This window comes from Coregonus clupeaformis, chromosome 32 (assembly GCF_020615455.1).
Source record: "Coregonus clupeaformis isolate EN_2021a chromosome 32, ASM2061545v1, whole genome shotgun sequence".
NCBI classification, from domain to species: domain Eukaryota; kingdom Metazoa; phylum Chordata; class Actinopteri; order Salmoniformes; family Salmonidae; genus Coregonus; species Coregonus clupeaformis.
The window spans coordinates 918,530-935,903 of NC_059223.1; the positions used below are offsets into that span (position 1 = coordinate 918,530).

Sequence of the window (17,374 nt, forward strand, 5' to 3'; positions counted from 1 at the left end):
CAATGCCATCTACACCTGAGAGACAGCCCCCAGGTCAGGCCTGCTCCAATGCCATCTACACCTGAGAGACAGCCCTCAGGTCAGGCCTGCTCCAATGCCATCTACACCTGAGAGACAGCCCTCAGGTCAGGCCTGCTCCAATGCCATCTACACCTGAGAGACAGCCCTCAGGTCAGGCCTGCTCCAATGCCATCTACACCTGAGAGACAGCCCTCAGGTCAGGCCTGCTCCCATGCCATCTACACCTGAGAGACAGCCCTCAGGTCAGGCCTGCTCCAATACCATCTACACCTGAGAGACAGCCCTCAGGTCAGGCCTGCTCCAATGCCATCTACACCTGAGAGACAGCCCTCAGGTCAGGCCTGCTCCAATGCCATCTACACCTGAGAGACAGCCCTCAGGTCAGGCCTGCTCCAATGCCATCTACACCTGAGAGACAGCCCTCAGGTCAGGCCTGCTCCAATGCCATCTAGACCTGAGAGACAGCCCTCAGGTCAGGCCTGCTCCAATGCCATCTACACCTGAGAGACAGCCCTCAGGTCAGGCCTGCTCCAATGCCATCTACACCTGAGAGACAGCCCTCAGGTCAGGCCTGCTCCAATGCCATCTACACCTGAGAGACAGCCCCAAGAGACCCAGTACATTGTGAGTTCAGAAGTCACTTTCAGGGTAAAGGAACCATTTTAACATTATTCTGACCCAAGCTCACTCTGACAGACATTCTACAAAGCCTATTGAAGCCAATGATCTCCTATCACTGCCTAACAGTACTACTAGTCTATGTAAGTCTTACTCCAGTCTCCTTTTCACCTCATTTAACACCTGATTTACTTAACAAGAGGCACATCTCACTAGGTGGTCCAGGTGCCTCATGACATGGCGGGGGCGGACTGACTTTCCTCTTTTGTTCTCTATTGTTCCTCAAGCAAGGGGGGAGGCTGATGACATCACGAATTCCCATCAGCCCAACTCCTTGAATGCCCTACTCCTGGAAGTTTGCTAAAACCACATGATTTTACCCTTTAGTGTGTGTACTTTCCTGTATTTATACTTGGGATATTACTTTTCAACAGGAAAAATCACTGGAGGACGTCTTTAAGGTTTTAGTAGGGTGATTCTCAAAATGCATACTACCCTCAAAGGCAGTACAGTATGATGACAGGCAGAAACTACTTCTCCAATAGAAATCCCCCTGATCACAGTTGTAGGCATGACGACGTTGGCTAGCTAAGCTCATGCACAGAAACACGTCATCGGGTCTAACGGTCGTCCAGGCTCTGCTGTAGCCGGCTGCAACCGGGAGACCAATGGGGCGGCGCACAATTGGCCCAGCGTCGTCCAGGGTAGGGGAGGGAATGGCCGGCAGGGAGGTAGCTCAGTTGGTAGAGCATGGCGTTTGCAACGCCAGGGTTGTGGGTTCGATTCCCACGGGGGGCCAGTATGAAAAAAATAAAGAATAATGTATGCACTAACTGTAAGTCGCTCTGGATAAGAGCGTCTGCTAAATAATGTAAATGTAATGTAAATGTCTCGCACCGAATTGGCATGTTGCAGGACGTCAAATAAAAGGCACGCCTTCGATATAAAGTTGTTTTTGACGAAAATGAAAACATGTCAGTTTGTCGCTACTGAAGACATGATGGAGTAATAACATGTTCAACTACTGAAGACATGTTGGAGTAATAACATGTTCAACTACTGAAGACATGATGGAGTAATAACATGTTCAACTACTGAAGACATGTTGGAGTAATAACATGTTCAACTACTGAAGACATGATGGAGTAATAACGTATTCAACTACTGAAGACATGATGGAGTAATAACATGTTCAACTACTGAAGACATGATGGAGTAATAACGTGTTCAACTACTGAAGACATGATGGAGTAATAACATGTTCAACTACTGAAGACATGTTGGAGTAATAACATGTTCAACTACTGAAGACATGATGGAGTAATAACATGTTCAACTACTGAAGACATGTTGGAGTAATAACATGTTCAACTACTGAAGACATGATGGAGTAATAACATGTTCAACTACTGAAGACATGTTGGAGTAATAACATGTTCAACTACTGAAGACATGTTGGAGTAATAACATGTTCAACTACTGAAGACATGATGGAGTAATAACGTGTTCAACTACTGAAGACATGATGGAGTAATAACGTGTTCAACTACTGAAGACATGTTGGAGTAATAACATGTTCAACTACTGAAGACATGATGGAGTAATAACGTGTTCAACTACTGAAGACATGTTGGAGTAATAACATGTTCAACTACTGAAGACATGTTGGAGTAATAACATGTTCAACTACTGAAGACATGTTGGAGTAATAACATGTTCAACTACTGAAGACATGATGGAGTAATAACATGTTCAACTACTGAAGACATGTTGGAGTAATAACATGTTCAACTACTGAAGACATGATGGAGTAATAACATGTTCAACTACTGAAGACATGTTGGAGTAATAACATGTTCAACTACTGAAGACATGTTGGAGTAATAACATGTTCAACTACTGAAGACATGATGGAGTAATAACGTGTTCAACTACTGAAGACATGTTGGAGTAATAACATGTTCAACTACTGAAGACATTGGCTCGATTCTAGGTTGTTCCTTTAGATTTCTAAGGAAGAATGTTTCATCATTGTCATAGACTTCTTCTCTAACCCCAAACCCCGGCCTGGTCTGCTTGGTCTGCTTCTCAAGCGTTCCCGGAAGTCTCGTGATGTTGCGCCTCTGGGTTTAGAAACTCTATGCTCCGAGCACGCAAATTAGAGCACGGGAGAGTCCGAGTACAAGTCTAAATCGAAGTATGTAAAACGAGGTACGGAGGGCACTTCTGGAATGCGTACTCCGTTTGTACATATTTTGAAGCATGCATCGATGCAAGCTTCAAAGGAAAGTATGCACAAAAATATGACGCACGCAACCATGTAAATAATTACGCAACATTTCTTGAAATCAATAGCGGCCATTATTTGAGCTGAAGCGAGAGAAAATACACTCCAACTTTGGAATGAAATGTTTCCTATTCACATGTTGCCTGATTACAATATTTTATCTTGATACGTTAATAAATACATGCTGTGCTAATTTTGGCATGGTTACCTGCCTACAATACCCACTGTAGTGTGCATAGATTGCAAGCCCATAGTAAGTCAATAGGGCTAACTAGCTAGCTACTACTGTTAGCTAGCTACTACTGTTTGCTAGCTACTACTGTTAGCTAACTACTACTGTTAGCTAGCCAGATAGCCCTGAAGAGTTGTTAGCTAGCTAGCTACCCATGAAGAGATGACATCTACCTGCATAATATTAGTTTTATGTCATTTTAACATGTTAAACTATCCGGTTAGCTAGATTATTACAATTCACATATAGCTAGCTGATAGTTATGAAGTAAAGCTTTTGCTTTGTGTATATCTTGTTTCGTCTCTATTGCCATTGTCCTGGCTGGAAGAAGGTTCAGTGAATGGGTAAGTCCATAGTAAGTCAATAGGGCTAACTGGCTAGCTAGCTAGTCACGAAAAATATAATCTACCTTGCAGAACATTCATTTTAGGTCATTTTTGCCTGTTTAACTAGCTGGCTAGTTAGATTATTATGATTCACATATAGCTAGCTGATAATTATTAAGTAAAATGTTTGCTTTGTGTATATCTTGTTTGGTCTCTATTGTTGCCGTTGTCCTGGCTGGAAGAAGGTTCAGTGAATGGGGAGGTGCAGCGTGAGGTAATACAGTAGGGGGGATATGCGTTCTCCACACTCTCGTCCTCACAAGAACGTACTCAAAGAGAACGTGGTCGGGAGAATGCACTCGGAGCATCAGAGTGTGGAGCACGGTAGTATGCACATTGAGAAACACCTTTAAGTCTCCCTCACCTCTCTGAGTAGTGGTGTAAGGCTTGCCTGTGCTCTGTCCCTCAGTGTCTCCCTCCACACCGGCCCTCTGTGCGGGGTACCTTGTCCCCTGTGCGCCCCCAGGGAGACCCTGTCTGGCCAGGAGGGCTGTGAGGGCAGACAGCCTGGCTGAGGCTGGGTTAGGGAGGGGGTCAGGAGGAGGGATGGGGTCAGGCATGGAGCCCCTGGCGCCTGTGGCGGGGCAGAGGGCCCCTTCCCTGGCTGGTAGCCCAGACGGTGTCCCCCTGGGCTGTGTGTTGGGCCCACTCTGAAACACAGTCTCTGCCAGCTGAACCGGTCTCTGCAGCGACGCAGAAAGTCTGCCCTCCTCCTCTCTCTTCCTCCGGATCATCCTCTGGAGAGAGGCTGAGATCTCACCTAGACCGTCTGGTGTTGCCATCTTTCCCCAACCACCCTGACATCGACCAGGAGATGAGAAGTATCTGGAACCTCCTTGTTTCTGTCCCGGACTACTCCGCACCGTTGGGGAGAATTGACTAGCATCGTCAGGCTTGCGTGTTACACTGCGGAGAGAAGCGAATAGCTTTCTGGTATCCATTGTGTCCAATGTTCTGTTTTGTGCCAAAGGGGATGATGAGAGCTTGCTGCTGGTATCTGACGTGGTGTTGGTCTGAGTCAGTCTGCCAGAGGGGACTGGGAGGTGACTGGTCTGACCACCAGACTCTACTGTTGACTCTACTGTTGACTCTACTGTTGACTCTACCGTTGACTCTACTGTTGACTCTACTGTTGACTCTACTGTTGACTGTAGAGGAGCTGGTGGGAGCTGGCTTGGCTCTATTCTGTCCTCTGTGTTGACCTGCCTGCTCTCCTCTAGTCTCTTAAGCAGAGATTCTCTCAGCCTCAGGTCATTCTCTGGTTCCACCAATGAACAGATGTCCTCAACCACTGAGATGAAGGAGTCTTCAGGACTGGCTCCATCTTGTGTTTGTGATGGACTTACATCCATGCTCTCCTGTGGAGTGGAATAGAGTAGAGTAAAGTAGAGTATAGTAGAGCAGAGTAAAGTAGATTATAGTATAATATAGTAAGAGTTAAGTATAGTAGAGTAAAGTATAGTTAAGTATAGCAGAGTAGAGTATAGTAGTGTATAGTAGAGTAGAGTACAGTACAGTATAGTAGAGTACATTATAGAAGAGTATAGTAGTGTATAGTAGAGTAAAGTATAGTAGAGTATCGTAGAGTATAGGAGTCTATAGTAGAGTAAAGTAGATTATAGCAGAGCATAGTCTAGTACAGTAGAGTATATTAGAGTATATCATAGTATAGTAGAGTCAAGTAGAGTATAGTAGAGTACATTAGAGTACAGTAGAGTATATTAAGAGTATATCATAGTATAGTAGAGTCAAGTAGAGTACATTAGAGTACATTAGAGTAGAGTATAGTAGAGTATATCATAGTATAGTACATTATATTAGAGTATAATAAAGCATAGTAGAGTACAGTATCTACCACTAAGCACCCTGGGGCCATCTAATATGATCCTTCCCCACCTCTCCCTGCAGGGTCGAGCTCAAAGTAAATTCCTTGGATGAGTTCCTCCAGTTATCAAGCTACAACACAACTCAAGACTGTAAATCTGTAAGAGGTTGACTTTGATCCCTCTCCAAACTGGATCAGGGCCTGCATTCATAAAGCTTCTCAAAGTAGGACTGCTGATAAAGGATCAGTTTTGTCTGTTAGATCATAATAAATAAGATTACATGGACAAGTGGGATCGGTTCCTAGATCATCGCTCCTTCTCTGAGACACTTAATGAATACGAGCCCTGCTGGTTTGACAATATGCCATGTAAGCTGTGCCAGCCATTATTCAACATTATGGAACACATACCCCCCCGGGTTGTGTGTGTTTGACAAAGCCAAGACAAAGGCAAGCAGGAACGTACCTGGTTGTAACCGATCCCCGTGAAGCCATCTTGATCTTGGTTGTAAATGAGCAGGGACTCGGCTGAAGAGGAAGACTGGTTACTGGCAGCAGGGTTGTTACTCTTACACCAGGCCCTGAGTACAGACAGACCACACAGTCAAAGACTATTTTAATAACTGAGCAATCACAACACTAAGCTATTCACCAGTCCCCAACCACTGTTGTCGTCAATCTGTCAGTCAAAATAACTTTTCATGATAATTGCTTATTGAATTGAAAATGACTGATTTGACTGGCGTTTGTCCATTCCCCTTTGTCTTCTAACTGAGTCCACCTGACTGGCGACAGTATATAGTGGAGCCCTTCTCTCTCACCTGTAGTCAGAGCAGTCCTCCAGGGCTCCAGTCAGAGCTGGGATCTGAAACTCCTCTACCTCATGGCACAGCAGCCGCCATTCCCTGCACAGCATGGACACAGAAATGGTTAGTATTGACTGATGAGAGCGTCCATTTTGGCTCACTGCTGTGTCCAGTTTCCCAGCTCCCTACTGTACCTGAACCCAGAGGGCAGCAACAGGCGCCCACATCTCAGGAAGTTGAGGATGTGTCTGAACATCGCGCCGTCGGCCTTGATCTGGAGACTCTGACCGAATACAATCCAGCTGCTTTTCCTGGGGTTGGACAGGAGCTCAGCGTGCTGGGACAGGGGATGGGACAGGGGAGAGGGGACAGGGGAGAGGAGAGACAGGGGAGAGGAGACAGGGGAGAGGGGACAGGGGAGAGGAGAGACAGGGGAGAGGAGATAGGGGACAGGGGAGAGGAGACAGGGGAGAGGAGATAGGGGACAGGGGAGAGGAGACAGGAGAGAGGAGACAGGGGACAGGGGATAGGAGACAGGAGAGAGGAGACAGGGGAGAGGAGACAGGGGAGAGGAGACAGGGGACAGGGGAGAGGAGACAGGAGAGAGGAGACAGGGGAGAGGAGACAGGGGACAGGGGACAGGGGAGAGGACACAGGGGAGAGGAGACAGGGGAGAGGAGATAGGGGACAGGGGACAGGGGACAGGGGAGAGGAGACAGGGGAGAGGAGACAGGGGAGAGGAGATAGGGGACAGGGGAGAGGAGACAGGAGAGAGGAGACGGGGGAGAGGAGACAGGGGAGAGGAGACAGGGGACAGGGGAGAGGAGACAGGAGAGAGGAGACGGGGGAGAGGAGACAGGAGAGAGGAGATAGGGGACAGGGGAGAGGAGACAGGAGAGAGGAGACGGGGGAGAGGAGACAGGGGAGAGGAGACAGGGGACAGGGGAGAGGAGACAGGAGAGAGGAGATAGGGGACAGGGGAGAGGAGACAGGAGAGAGGAGACGGGGGAGAGGAGACAGGGGAGAGGAGACAGGAGACGGGGGAGAGGAGACAGGGGAGAGGAGATAGGGGACAGGGGAGAGGAGACAGGAGAGAGGAGACGGGGGAGAGGAGACAGGGGAGAGGAGACAGGGGACAGGGGAGAGGAGACAGGAGAGAGGAGACGGGGGAGAGGAGACAGGGGAGAGGAGACAGGGGACAGGGGAGAGGAGACAGGAGAGAGGAGACAGGGGAGAGGAGACAGGGGACAGGGGAGAGGAGACAGGGGAGAGGAGACAGGGGAGAGGAGACAGGAGAGAGGAGACAGGGGAGAGGAGACAGGGGACAGGAGACGGGGGAGAGGAGACAGGGGAGAGGAGACAGGGGACAGGGGAGAGGAGACAGGAGAGAGGAGACAGGGGAGAGGAGACAGGGGAGAGGAGACAGGGGACAGGGGAGAGGAGACAGGAGAGAGGAGACAGGGGACAGGGGAGAGGAGACAGGAGAGAGGAGACAGGGGAGAGGAGACAGGGGACAGGGGAGAGGAGACAGGGGAGAGGAGACAGGGGACAGGGGAGAGGAGACAGGGGAGAGGAGACAGGAGAGAGGAGACGGGGGAGAGGAGACAGGGGAGAGGAGACAGGGGACAGGGGAGAGGAGACAGGGGAGAGGAGACAGGGGACAGGGGAGAGGAGACAGGGGACAGGGGAGAGGAGACAGGAGAGAGGAGACAGGGGAGAGGAGACAGGGGACAGGGGAGAGGAGACAGGAGACAGGGGAGAAGAGATATTCGTATTGTAACACAATTTGGTACACATGTTGCAAACACTGTCAAGACTCAACATATGGAAGAACATTAATATCGACCACACGGTGGCGCTATAACGGGCACATGTTTATATCTCTTGATCTGTTTGGCTCAGTGCTGAAATTTGGCACACATGCTCAGGGATATGTGTCTAGCTAACCCACGCGATATCTCAGACACCACTGGCCCGATTTTGATGAAACTTGGGTGAATGATGTGTCTTGCCATAGAGGTCCGTCATTTACAAAATTACACTGATTGGACTGCATCATTCGTGGGGGACCACATGTTTACTGTTCCCTTGTTTAGGATTTGTTTCTAGAGAGTGAGTAGTCTGAGCTGATTACAGAGGCTGTAAAGTGAAGGGGGGAACGGGAGTGTCACACTTGACGTACCTTTAACAGGGTTTTGAAGTAAGTGGCGTACCAGTGTGTTCCCACATAAACTTTAACAACTTTATAAAGGCTGAACGTAGCCACTGAGGCGGACCAGGGCACTGCTGTAAAATACCCTGTAAAACAGAGAGAGAGGATGGAAAACAGCAGCACAGTAACAACTAGACCAAACCAGAGAGAGAGAGAGGATGGAAAACAGCAGCACAGTAACAACTAGACCAAACCAGAGAGAGAGAGAGAGTGTGTGTGTGTGTGTGTGTGTCTGTGTGTCTGTGTCTGTGTGTCTGTGTGTCTGTGTCTGTGTCTGTGTGTGTGTCTGTGTGTGTGTGTGTGTGTGTGTGTGTGTATGTGTGTGTGTGTGTGTGTGTGTGTGTGTGTGTTCTCTCACTGCCTGTGGTCCTGGTCCTGTGTAGAAACTCCCACAGTGCATCTCTGAAGGTGTGGTACGCTTCATCCTGTCTATCCAGGTACTCACACAACCCCGGCAGCTCACACTGCCTCTCCGTCAGGGGGAGACGACATGTTCCTAACCAGTTCCTACAACATCCCCAATGGGAATGACAGTTTTAGGGTCTGGTCTGTTCACACTGCTCACTGCAAAAAACACTACGCCAGAAAGGAAGCCATTTCATTGGTTGTAAGCTGTCCAAGGTTGGAATTGAACCAATGAAAAGGCTTCCCAGTGTGAATGGACCCTTATGAGGAAAGTGTACATCATTCCATGGTAAATCATGACTCACGCTGCTGTTCACTGTATCTCCAATAGCTACAGTAAAGTGAGTCACTCACTGAATGACATTAGGGCCAGGAGTTTAACCAGACCACTAGAATAGGGCCAGGAGTTTAACCAGACCACTAGAATAGGGCCAGGAGTTTAACCAGACCACTAGAATAGGGCCAGGAGTTTAACCAGACCACTAGAATAGGGCCAGGAGTTTAACCAGACCACTAGAATAGGGCCAGGAGTTTAACCAGACCACTAGAATAGGGCCAGGAGTTTAACCAGACCACTAGAATAGGGCCAGGAGTTTAACCAGACCACTAGAATAGGGCCAGTAGTTTAACCAGACCACTAGAATAGGGCCAGGAGTTTAACCAGACCACTAGAATAGGGCCAGGAGTTTAACCAGACCACTAGAATAGGGCCAGGAGTTTAACCAGACCACTAGAATAGGGCCAGGAGTTTAACCAGACCACTAGAATAGGGCCAGGAGTTTAACCAGACCACTAGAATAGGGCCAGGTGTTTTACCAGACCACTAGAATAGGGCCAGGAGTTTTACCAGACCACTAGAATAGGGCCAGGTGTTTTACCAGACCATGCTGTGTCCTGACCAGCAAAACCTCTGGATATGATGCAAACAACAACTAACTATCTGGAATCTCATGAGAGAAAAGCAAAAGTATGACCACCTGCTGTCCAACGTCTCATTCCAAAATCATGGGCATTAATATGGAGACGGTCCCCCCCGTTGCTGCTATAACAGCCTCCACTCTTCTGGGAAGGCTTTCCACTAGATGTTGGAACATTGCTGCTGGGATTTGCTTCCATTCAGCCACAAGAGCATTAGTGAGGTCGGGCACTGATGTTGGGCGATTAGGCCTGGCTCGCAGTCGGTGTTCCAATTCATCCCAAAGCTATTCGATAAGGTTGAGGTCAGGGCTCTGTGCAGGCCAGTCAAGTTCTTCCACACCGATCTCAACAAACACAGGGTCATTGTCATGCTGAAACAGGAAAGAGCCTTCCCCAAACTGTTGCCACAAAGTTGGAAGCACAGAATCGTCTAGAATGTCATTGTATGCTGTAGCGTTAAGATTTCCCTTCACTAGCCCGAACCATGAAAAACAGCCCCAGACCATTATTCCTCCTCCACCTAACTTTACAGTTGGCACTATGCATTGGGACAGGTAGCGTTCTCCTGGCATCCGCCAAACCCAGATTCGTTCGTCCGTACTGCCAGATGGTGAAGCGTGATTCATCACTCCAGAGAATACGTTTCCACTGCTCCAGAGTCCAACGGCGGAGAGCTTTACACCACTCCAGCCAACCCTTGGCATTGCGCATGGTGATCTGAGGCTTGTGTGCGGCTGCTCTGCCACGGAAACCCATTTCGTAAAGCTCCCGACGAACAATAACAGCCCTTACAGTTGACCGGGGCAGCTCTAGCAGGGAAGACATTTGACGAACTGACTTGTTGAAAAGGTGGCATCCTATGAGGGTGCCATGTTGAAAGTCACTGAGCTCTTCAGTGAGGCCATTCTACTGCCAATGTTTGTCTATGGAGATTGCATGGTTCGATTTTATACACCTGTCAGCAACGTGTGTGGCTGAAATAGCCAAATCCACTAATTTGAAGGGGTGTCCACATACTTTTGTATATATACAGTCGTGGTCAAAAGTTTTGAGAATGACACAAATTCTAATTTTCACAAAGTCTGCTGCCTCAGTTTTGATTATGGCAATTTGCATATACTCCAGAATGTCATGAAGAGTGATCAGATGAATTGCAATTAATTGCAAAGTCCCTCTTTGCCATGAAAATGAACTTAATCCCCAAAAAACATTTCCACTGCATTTTAGCCCTGCCACAAAAGGGCCAGCTGCTATCATGTCAGTGATTCTCTCGTTAACACAGGTGAGAGTGTTGACGAGGACAAGGCTGGAGATCACTCTGTCATGCTGATTGAGTTAGAATAACAGACTGGAAGCTTTAAAAGGAGGGTGGTGCTTGAAATCATTGTTCTTCCTCTGTTAACCATGGTTACCTGCAAGGAAACACATGGCGTCATCATTGCTTTGCACAAAAAGGCCTTCACAGGCAAGGATATTGCTGCTAGTAAGATTGCACCTAAATCAACCATTTATCGGATCATCAAGAACTTCAAGGAGAGTGGTTCAATTGTTGTGAAGAAGGCGTCAGGGCGCCCAAGAAAGTCCAGCAAGTGCCAGGACCGTCTCCTAAAGTTGATTCAGCTGCGGGATCAGGGCACCACCAGTGCAGAGCTTGCTCAGGAATGGCAGCAGGCAGGTGTGAGTGCATCTGCACACACAGTGAGGCGAAGACTTTTGGAGGAAAGCCTGGTGTCAAGAAGGGCAGCAAAGAAGCCACTTCTCTGCAAAAGGTACAGGGATTGGACTGCTGAGGACTGGAGTAAAGTCATTTTCTCTGATGAATCCCCTTTACGATTGTTTGGGGCATCCGGAAAACACCTTGTCCGGAGAAGACAAGGTGAGCGCTACCATCAGTCCTGTGTCATGCCAAAGGTAAAGCATCCTGAGACCATTCATGTGTGGGGTTGCTTCTCAGCCAAGGGAGTGGGCTCACTCACAATTTTAACTAAGAACACAGCCATGAATAAAGAATGGTACCAACACATCCTCCGAGAGCAACTTCTCCCAACCATCCAAGAACAGTTTGGTGACGACCAAAGCCTTTTCCAGCATGATGGAGCACCTTGCCGTAAGGCAAAAGTGATAACTAAGTGGCTCGGGGAACAAAACATCGACATTTTGTGTCCATGGCCAGGAAACTCCCCAGACCTTAATCCCATTGAGAACTTGTGGTCAATCCTCAAGAGGCGGGTGGACAAACAAAAACCCACAAATTCTGACAAACTCCAAGCATTGATTATGCAAGAATGGGCTGCCATCAGTCAGGATGTGGGCCAGAAGTTAATTGACAGCATGCCAGGGCGGATTGCAGAGGTCTTGAAAAAGAAGGGTCAACACTGCAAATATTGACTCTTTGCATAAACCTAATGTAATTGTCAATAAAAGCCTTTGACACATATGGAATGCTTGTAATTATACTTCAGTATATCATAGTAACATCTGACAAAAATATCTCATAACACTGAAGCAGCGAACTTTGTGAAGACCAATACTTGTGTCATTCTCAAAACTTTTGACCACGACTGTAGTGTATATTAAAAACTGATCTAGTTAATATATAATATATAATAGAAATATAATATCTGGGCGTTGCAGTAGGTATACAAACAAGTTTCCATAGTGTTTTACTGGTCAGTAGGTATACAAACAAGGGCCCAGAGTGTTTCCTGGTCAGTAGGTATACAAACAAGGGCCCAGAGTGATTCCTGGTCAGTAGGTATACAAACAAGGGCCCAAAGTGTTTCCTGGTCAGTAGGTATACAAACAAGGGCCCAGAGTGTTTCCTGGTCAGTAGGTAGAGGCTACAACAAGGGCCCAGAGTGTTTCCTGGTCAGTAGGTACAGTTGAAGTCGGAAGTTAACATACACCTTAGCCAAATACATTTCAACTCAGTTTTTCACAATTCCTGACATTTAATCCTAGTAAATATTCCCTGTCTGAGGTCAGTTAGGATCACCACTTTATTTTAAGAATGTGAAATGTCCGAATAATAGTAGAGAGAATGATTTATTTCAGCTTTTATTTATTTCATCACATTCCCAGTGGGTCAGAAGTTTACATACACTCAATTAGTATTTGGTAGCATTGCCTTCAAATTGTTTAACTTGGGTCAAACGTTTCGGGTAGCCTTCCACAAGCTTCCTACAATAAGTTGGGTGAATTTTGGCCCATTCCTCCTGACAGAGCTGGTGTAACGGAGTCAGGTTTGTAGGCCTCCTTGCTTGAACACGCTTTTTCAGTTCTGCCCACACATTTTCTATAGGATTGAGGTCAGGGCTTTGTGATGGCCACTCCAATACCTTGACTTTGTTGTCCTTAAGCCATTTTGCCACAACTTTGGAAATATGCTTGGGGTCATTGTCCATTTGGAAGACCCATTTGCGACCAAGCTTTAACTTCCTGACTGATGTCTTGAGATGTTGCTTCAATATATCCACATAATTTTCCTTCCTCATGATGTCATCTATTTTGTGAAGTTCACTAGTCTTCCTGCAGCAAAGCACCCCCACAGCATGATGCTCCCACCCCCGTGCTTCACGGTTGGGATGGTGTTCTTCGGCTTGCAAGCTACCCCCTTTTTCCTCCAAACATAACGATGGTCATTACGGCCAAACAGTTCTATTTTTGTTTTATCAGACCAGAGGACATTTCTCCAAAAAGTACTATCTTTGTCCCAATGTGCAGTTGCAAACCGTAGTCTGGCTTTTTTATGGCGGTTTTGGAGCAGTGGCTTCTTCCTTGCTGAGCGGCCTTTCAGGTTATGTCGATATAGGACTTGTTTTACTGTGGATATAGATACTTTTGTACCTGTTTCCTCCAGCATCTTCACAAGGTCCTTTGCTGTTGTTCTAGGATTGATTTGCACTTTTCGCACCAAAGTACGTTCATCTCTAGGAGACAGAATGCGTCTCCTTCCTGAGCGGTATGACGGCTGCGTGGTCCCATGGGGTTTATACTTGCGTACTATTGTTTGTACAGATGAACGTGGTACCTTCAGGCATTTGGAAATTGCTCCCAAGGATGAACCAGACTTGTGGATGTCTACAAAAAAATTTCTGAGGTCTTGGCTGATTTGTTTTGATTTTCCCATGTTGTCAAGCAAAGAGACACTGAGTTTGAAGGTAGGCCTTGAAATAAATCCACAGGTACACCTCCAATTGACTCAAATTATGTCAATTAGCCTATCAGAAGTTTCTAAAGCCATGACATCATTTTCTGGAATTGTCCAAGCTGTTTAAAGGCACAGTCAACTTAGTGTATGTAAACTTCTGACCCACTGGAATTGTGATACAGTGAATTATAAGTGAAATAATCTGTCTGTAAACAATTGTTGGTAAAATTACTTGTGTCATGCACAAAGTAGATGTCCTAACCGACTTGCCAAAACTATAGTTTGTTAACAAGAAATGTGTGGATTGGTTGAAAAACAAGTTTTAATGACTCCAACCTAAGTGTATGTAAACTTCCGACTTCAAATGTATAGGCTACAACAAGGTTCCAGAGTGTTTCCTGGTCAGTAGGTATAGGCTACAACAAGGGCCCAGAGTGTTTCCTGGTCAGGTCAGTAGATCAGGAAACTCCTGTCCCTAATCATCACTGATAATGGAGAGACTTGTTATGTATCTACACATCTTGTGGGATAAATAAAGTGTTTTGAATTGAATGGACTTACTCCACATGTTGGAAGACGACCCCGTTGCCAGAGAGGTGCAGCCTGCTGCCCTCCATGTTGCTGTCTACACAGAGCTGTCCCAGAGCCGAGTCCTGGTACCTCACCAACAGGTCAAAGGTCATAATGTACAGAGGCTGAGGGGTCAACTGCTGCTTCATCTCAGGGCAGCCATCTTGAAGCAGCATGATGTCATCACCGATCAATTCTGTGGTAAGAATGACACACTGTAGTTACCAGCATGTTACACCATCGTACAGCATCCCAAATGGCACCCTATTCCCTATATAGTGCACTACGTTTGACCAGAGCCCTGTGGGCCATTATGCACTATATAGGCAACAGGGTGCAATTTGGGACGCATCCTGTGTGAGTCACTTAACCACGCCACCACAGAATCATGTTCATGTCTCACTGTGAATCACATGACATCAGACTTTCATAAACTGTCGCAAAGTTTGTTGTCTTTAATCTATAGCGAACCAAAAGGATGTAATCACTGTGTCATTCTGGACATGAAATAATAGCCTTTTGGCAGTGCTGTGTTATTCTGGACATGAAATAATAGCCTTTTGGCAGTGCTGTGTCATTCTGGACATGAAATAATAGCCTTCTGGCAGTGCTGTGTCATTCTGGACATGAAATAATAGCCTTTTGGCAGTGCTGTGTCATTCTGGACATGAAATAATAGCCTTCTGGCAGTGCTGTGTCATTCTGGACATGAAATAATAGCCTTTTGGCAGTGCTGTGTCATTCTGAACATGAAATAATAGCCTTTTGGCAGTGCTGTGTCATTCTGGACATGAAATAATAGCCTTTTGGCAGTGCTGTGTTATTCTGGACATGAAATAATAGCCTTCTGGCAGTGCTGTGTCATTCTGGACATTAAATAATAGCCTTTTGGCAGTGCTGTGTCATTCTGGACATGAAATAATAGCCTTTTGGCAGTGCTGTGTCATTCTGGACATGAAATAATAGCCTTTTGGCAGTGCTGTGTTATTCTGGACATTAAATAATAGCCTTTTGGCAGTGCTGTGTTATTCTGGACATGAAATAATAGCCTTTTGGCAGTGCTGTGTCATTCTGGACATGAAATAATAGCCTTTTGGCAGTGCTGTGTCATTCTGGACATGAAATAATAGCCTTTTGGCAGTGTTATTCTGGACATTAAATAATAGCCTTTTGGCAGCGCTGTGATAAAGATTTAAAAAAGACAGAGGCGCCATATTCCCTATTTAGTGCACTACTTTTGACCTGAGCCCAAAGGGCACAAAAAGTATTGCACTATATAAGGAATAGATAGGGTGCCATTTGGGATGCATAAAGAGTTTTGCTGCGAGTCATTTGTGATTAATAACTGGCTGTGTACCAAGTCGTTTCTGTAATGCGTCCATGAAGTCCGTCATGCCAGCCGCTCTGGCCTCCTGGGTCAACCTCTCATGATCACTGAACTCCTCCGGCAGCAAGATCTTTCCAGTCTGAAGATAATTAGCTGAACGGAACACAGACACACATCACTCTCCTCAACGGTTAGGAGACGCTTCTTCTTCACATTCTCAGAGATACACACAGAAATACAGACACATTCACACATTGGCCATACGCTACCAGTCAAACAGTTTGGACACACCTACTCATTCAAGGGTTTTTCTTCATTTTTACATTGTAGAATAATAGTGAAGACATCAAAACTATGAAATAACACATATTTTGGTATTTTATTAGGATCCCCATTAGCTGTTGCGAAAGCAGCAGCTACTCTTCCTGGGGTCCACACAGAACATGAAACATGACATAATACAGAACATTAATAGACAAGAACAGCTCAAGGACAGAACTACATCTCGTAGCCTACATATCAATACATACACACAAACTATCTAGGTCAAATAGGGGAGAGGCGTTGTGCCGTGAGGTGTTGCTTTATCTGTTTTTTGAAACCAGGTTTGCTGTTTATTTGAGCAATATGAGATGGAAGGGAGTTCCAAGCAATAATGGCTCTATATTATACTGTAAGCTTTCTGGAATTTGTTCTGGATTTGGGGACTGTGAAAAGACCCCTGGTGGCATGTCTGGTGGGGTAAGTGTGTGTGTCAGAGCTGTGTGTAAGTCGACTATGCAAACAATTTGGGATTTTCAACACATTAATGTTTCTAATAAAAATAAGAAGTGATGCAGTCAGTCTCTCCTCAACTCTTAGCCAAGAGAGACTGGCATGCATAGTATTTATATCAGCCCTCTGATTACAATAAAGAGCAAGACGTGCCGCTCTGTTCTGGGCCAGCTGCAGCTTAACTAGGTCTTTCTTTGCAGCACTTGACCACACGACTGGACAATAATCAAGATAAGACAAAACTAGAGCCTGCAGAACTTGCTTTGTGGAGTGTGGTGTCAAAAAAGCAGAGCATCTCTTTATTACGGACAGACCTCTCCCCATCTTTAATAGTTTACAATCTAAGGTAACGCCAAGTAACATATGGAATCATGTAGTAACCAAAAAAGTGTTAAACAAATCAAAATATATTTTATATTTGAGATTCTTCAAATAGCCACCCTTTGCCTTGATGACAGCTTTGTACACTCTTGGCATTCTCTCAACCAGCTTCATGAGGTAGTCACCTGGAATGCATTTCAGTTAACAGGTGTGCCTTCTTAAAAGTTAATTTGTGGAATTTATTTCCTTCTTAATGCGTTTGAGCCAATCAGTTGTGTTGTGACAAAGTAGGGGGGGTATACAGAAGATAGCCTTATTTGGTAAAAGACCAAGTACATATTATGGCAAGAACAGCTCAAATAAGCAAAGAGAAATGACAGTCCATCATTACTTTAAGACATGAAGGTCAGTCAATACGGAAAATGTCAAGAACTGGTGACACTGTCTGTGATTTATTTAGAATTCAAGGCACACTTAACCAGCATGGCTACCACAGCATTCTGCAGCGATACACCATCCCAT

The 17,374-nt window shown here is 46.0% G+C and overlaps 1 protein-coding gene across 3 annotated transcripts in view; it reads right to left on the reverse strand.

Annotated features, from left to right (window-relative positions):
• Positions 1-17,374, reverse strand: part of LOC121548197 (BTB/POZ domain-containing protein KCTD19) — a 35,671-nt gene that overhangs the window by 15,871 nt on the left and 2,426 nt on the right. For all 3 annotated transcript variants that reach the window (XM_041859574.2, XM_041859573.2, XM_041859575.2), the window contains exons 4-11: positions 15,788-15,910; positions 14,422-14,626; positions 8,746-8,894; positions 8,358-8,473; positions 6,370-6,512; positions 6,191-6,274; positions 5,836-5,950; positions 3,909-4,902 (exon numbers count right to left, since the gene is read on the reverse strand). In XM_041859574.2, the coding sequence (XP_041715508.2) occupies positions 3,909-4,902; positions 5,836-5,950; positions 6,191-6,274; positions 6,370-6,512; positions 8,358-8,473; positions 8,746-8,894; positions 14,422-14,626; positions 15,788-15,910 (1,929 nt within the window). The remainder of the gene's footprint in view (positions 1-3,908; positions 4,903-5,835; positions 5,951-6,190; positions 6,275-6,369; positions 6,513-8,357; positions 8,474-8,745; positions 8,895-14,421; positions 14,627-15,787; positions 15,911-17,374) is intronic.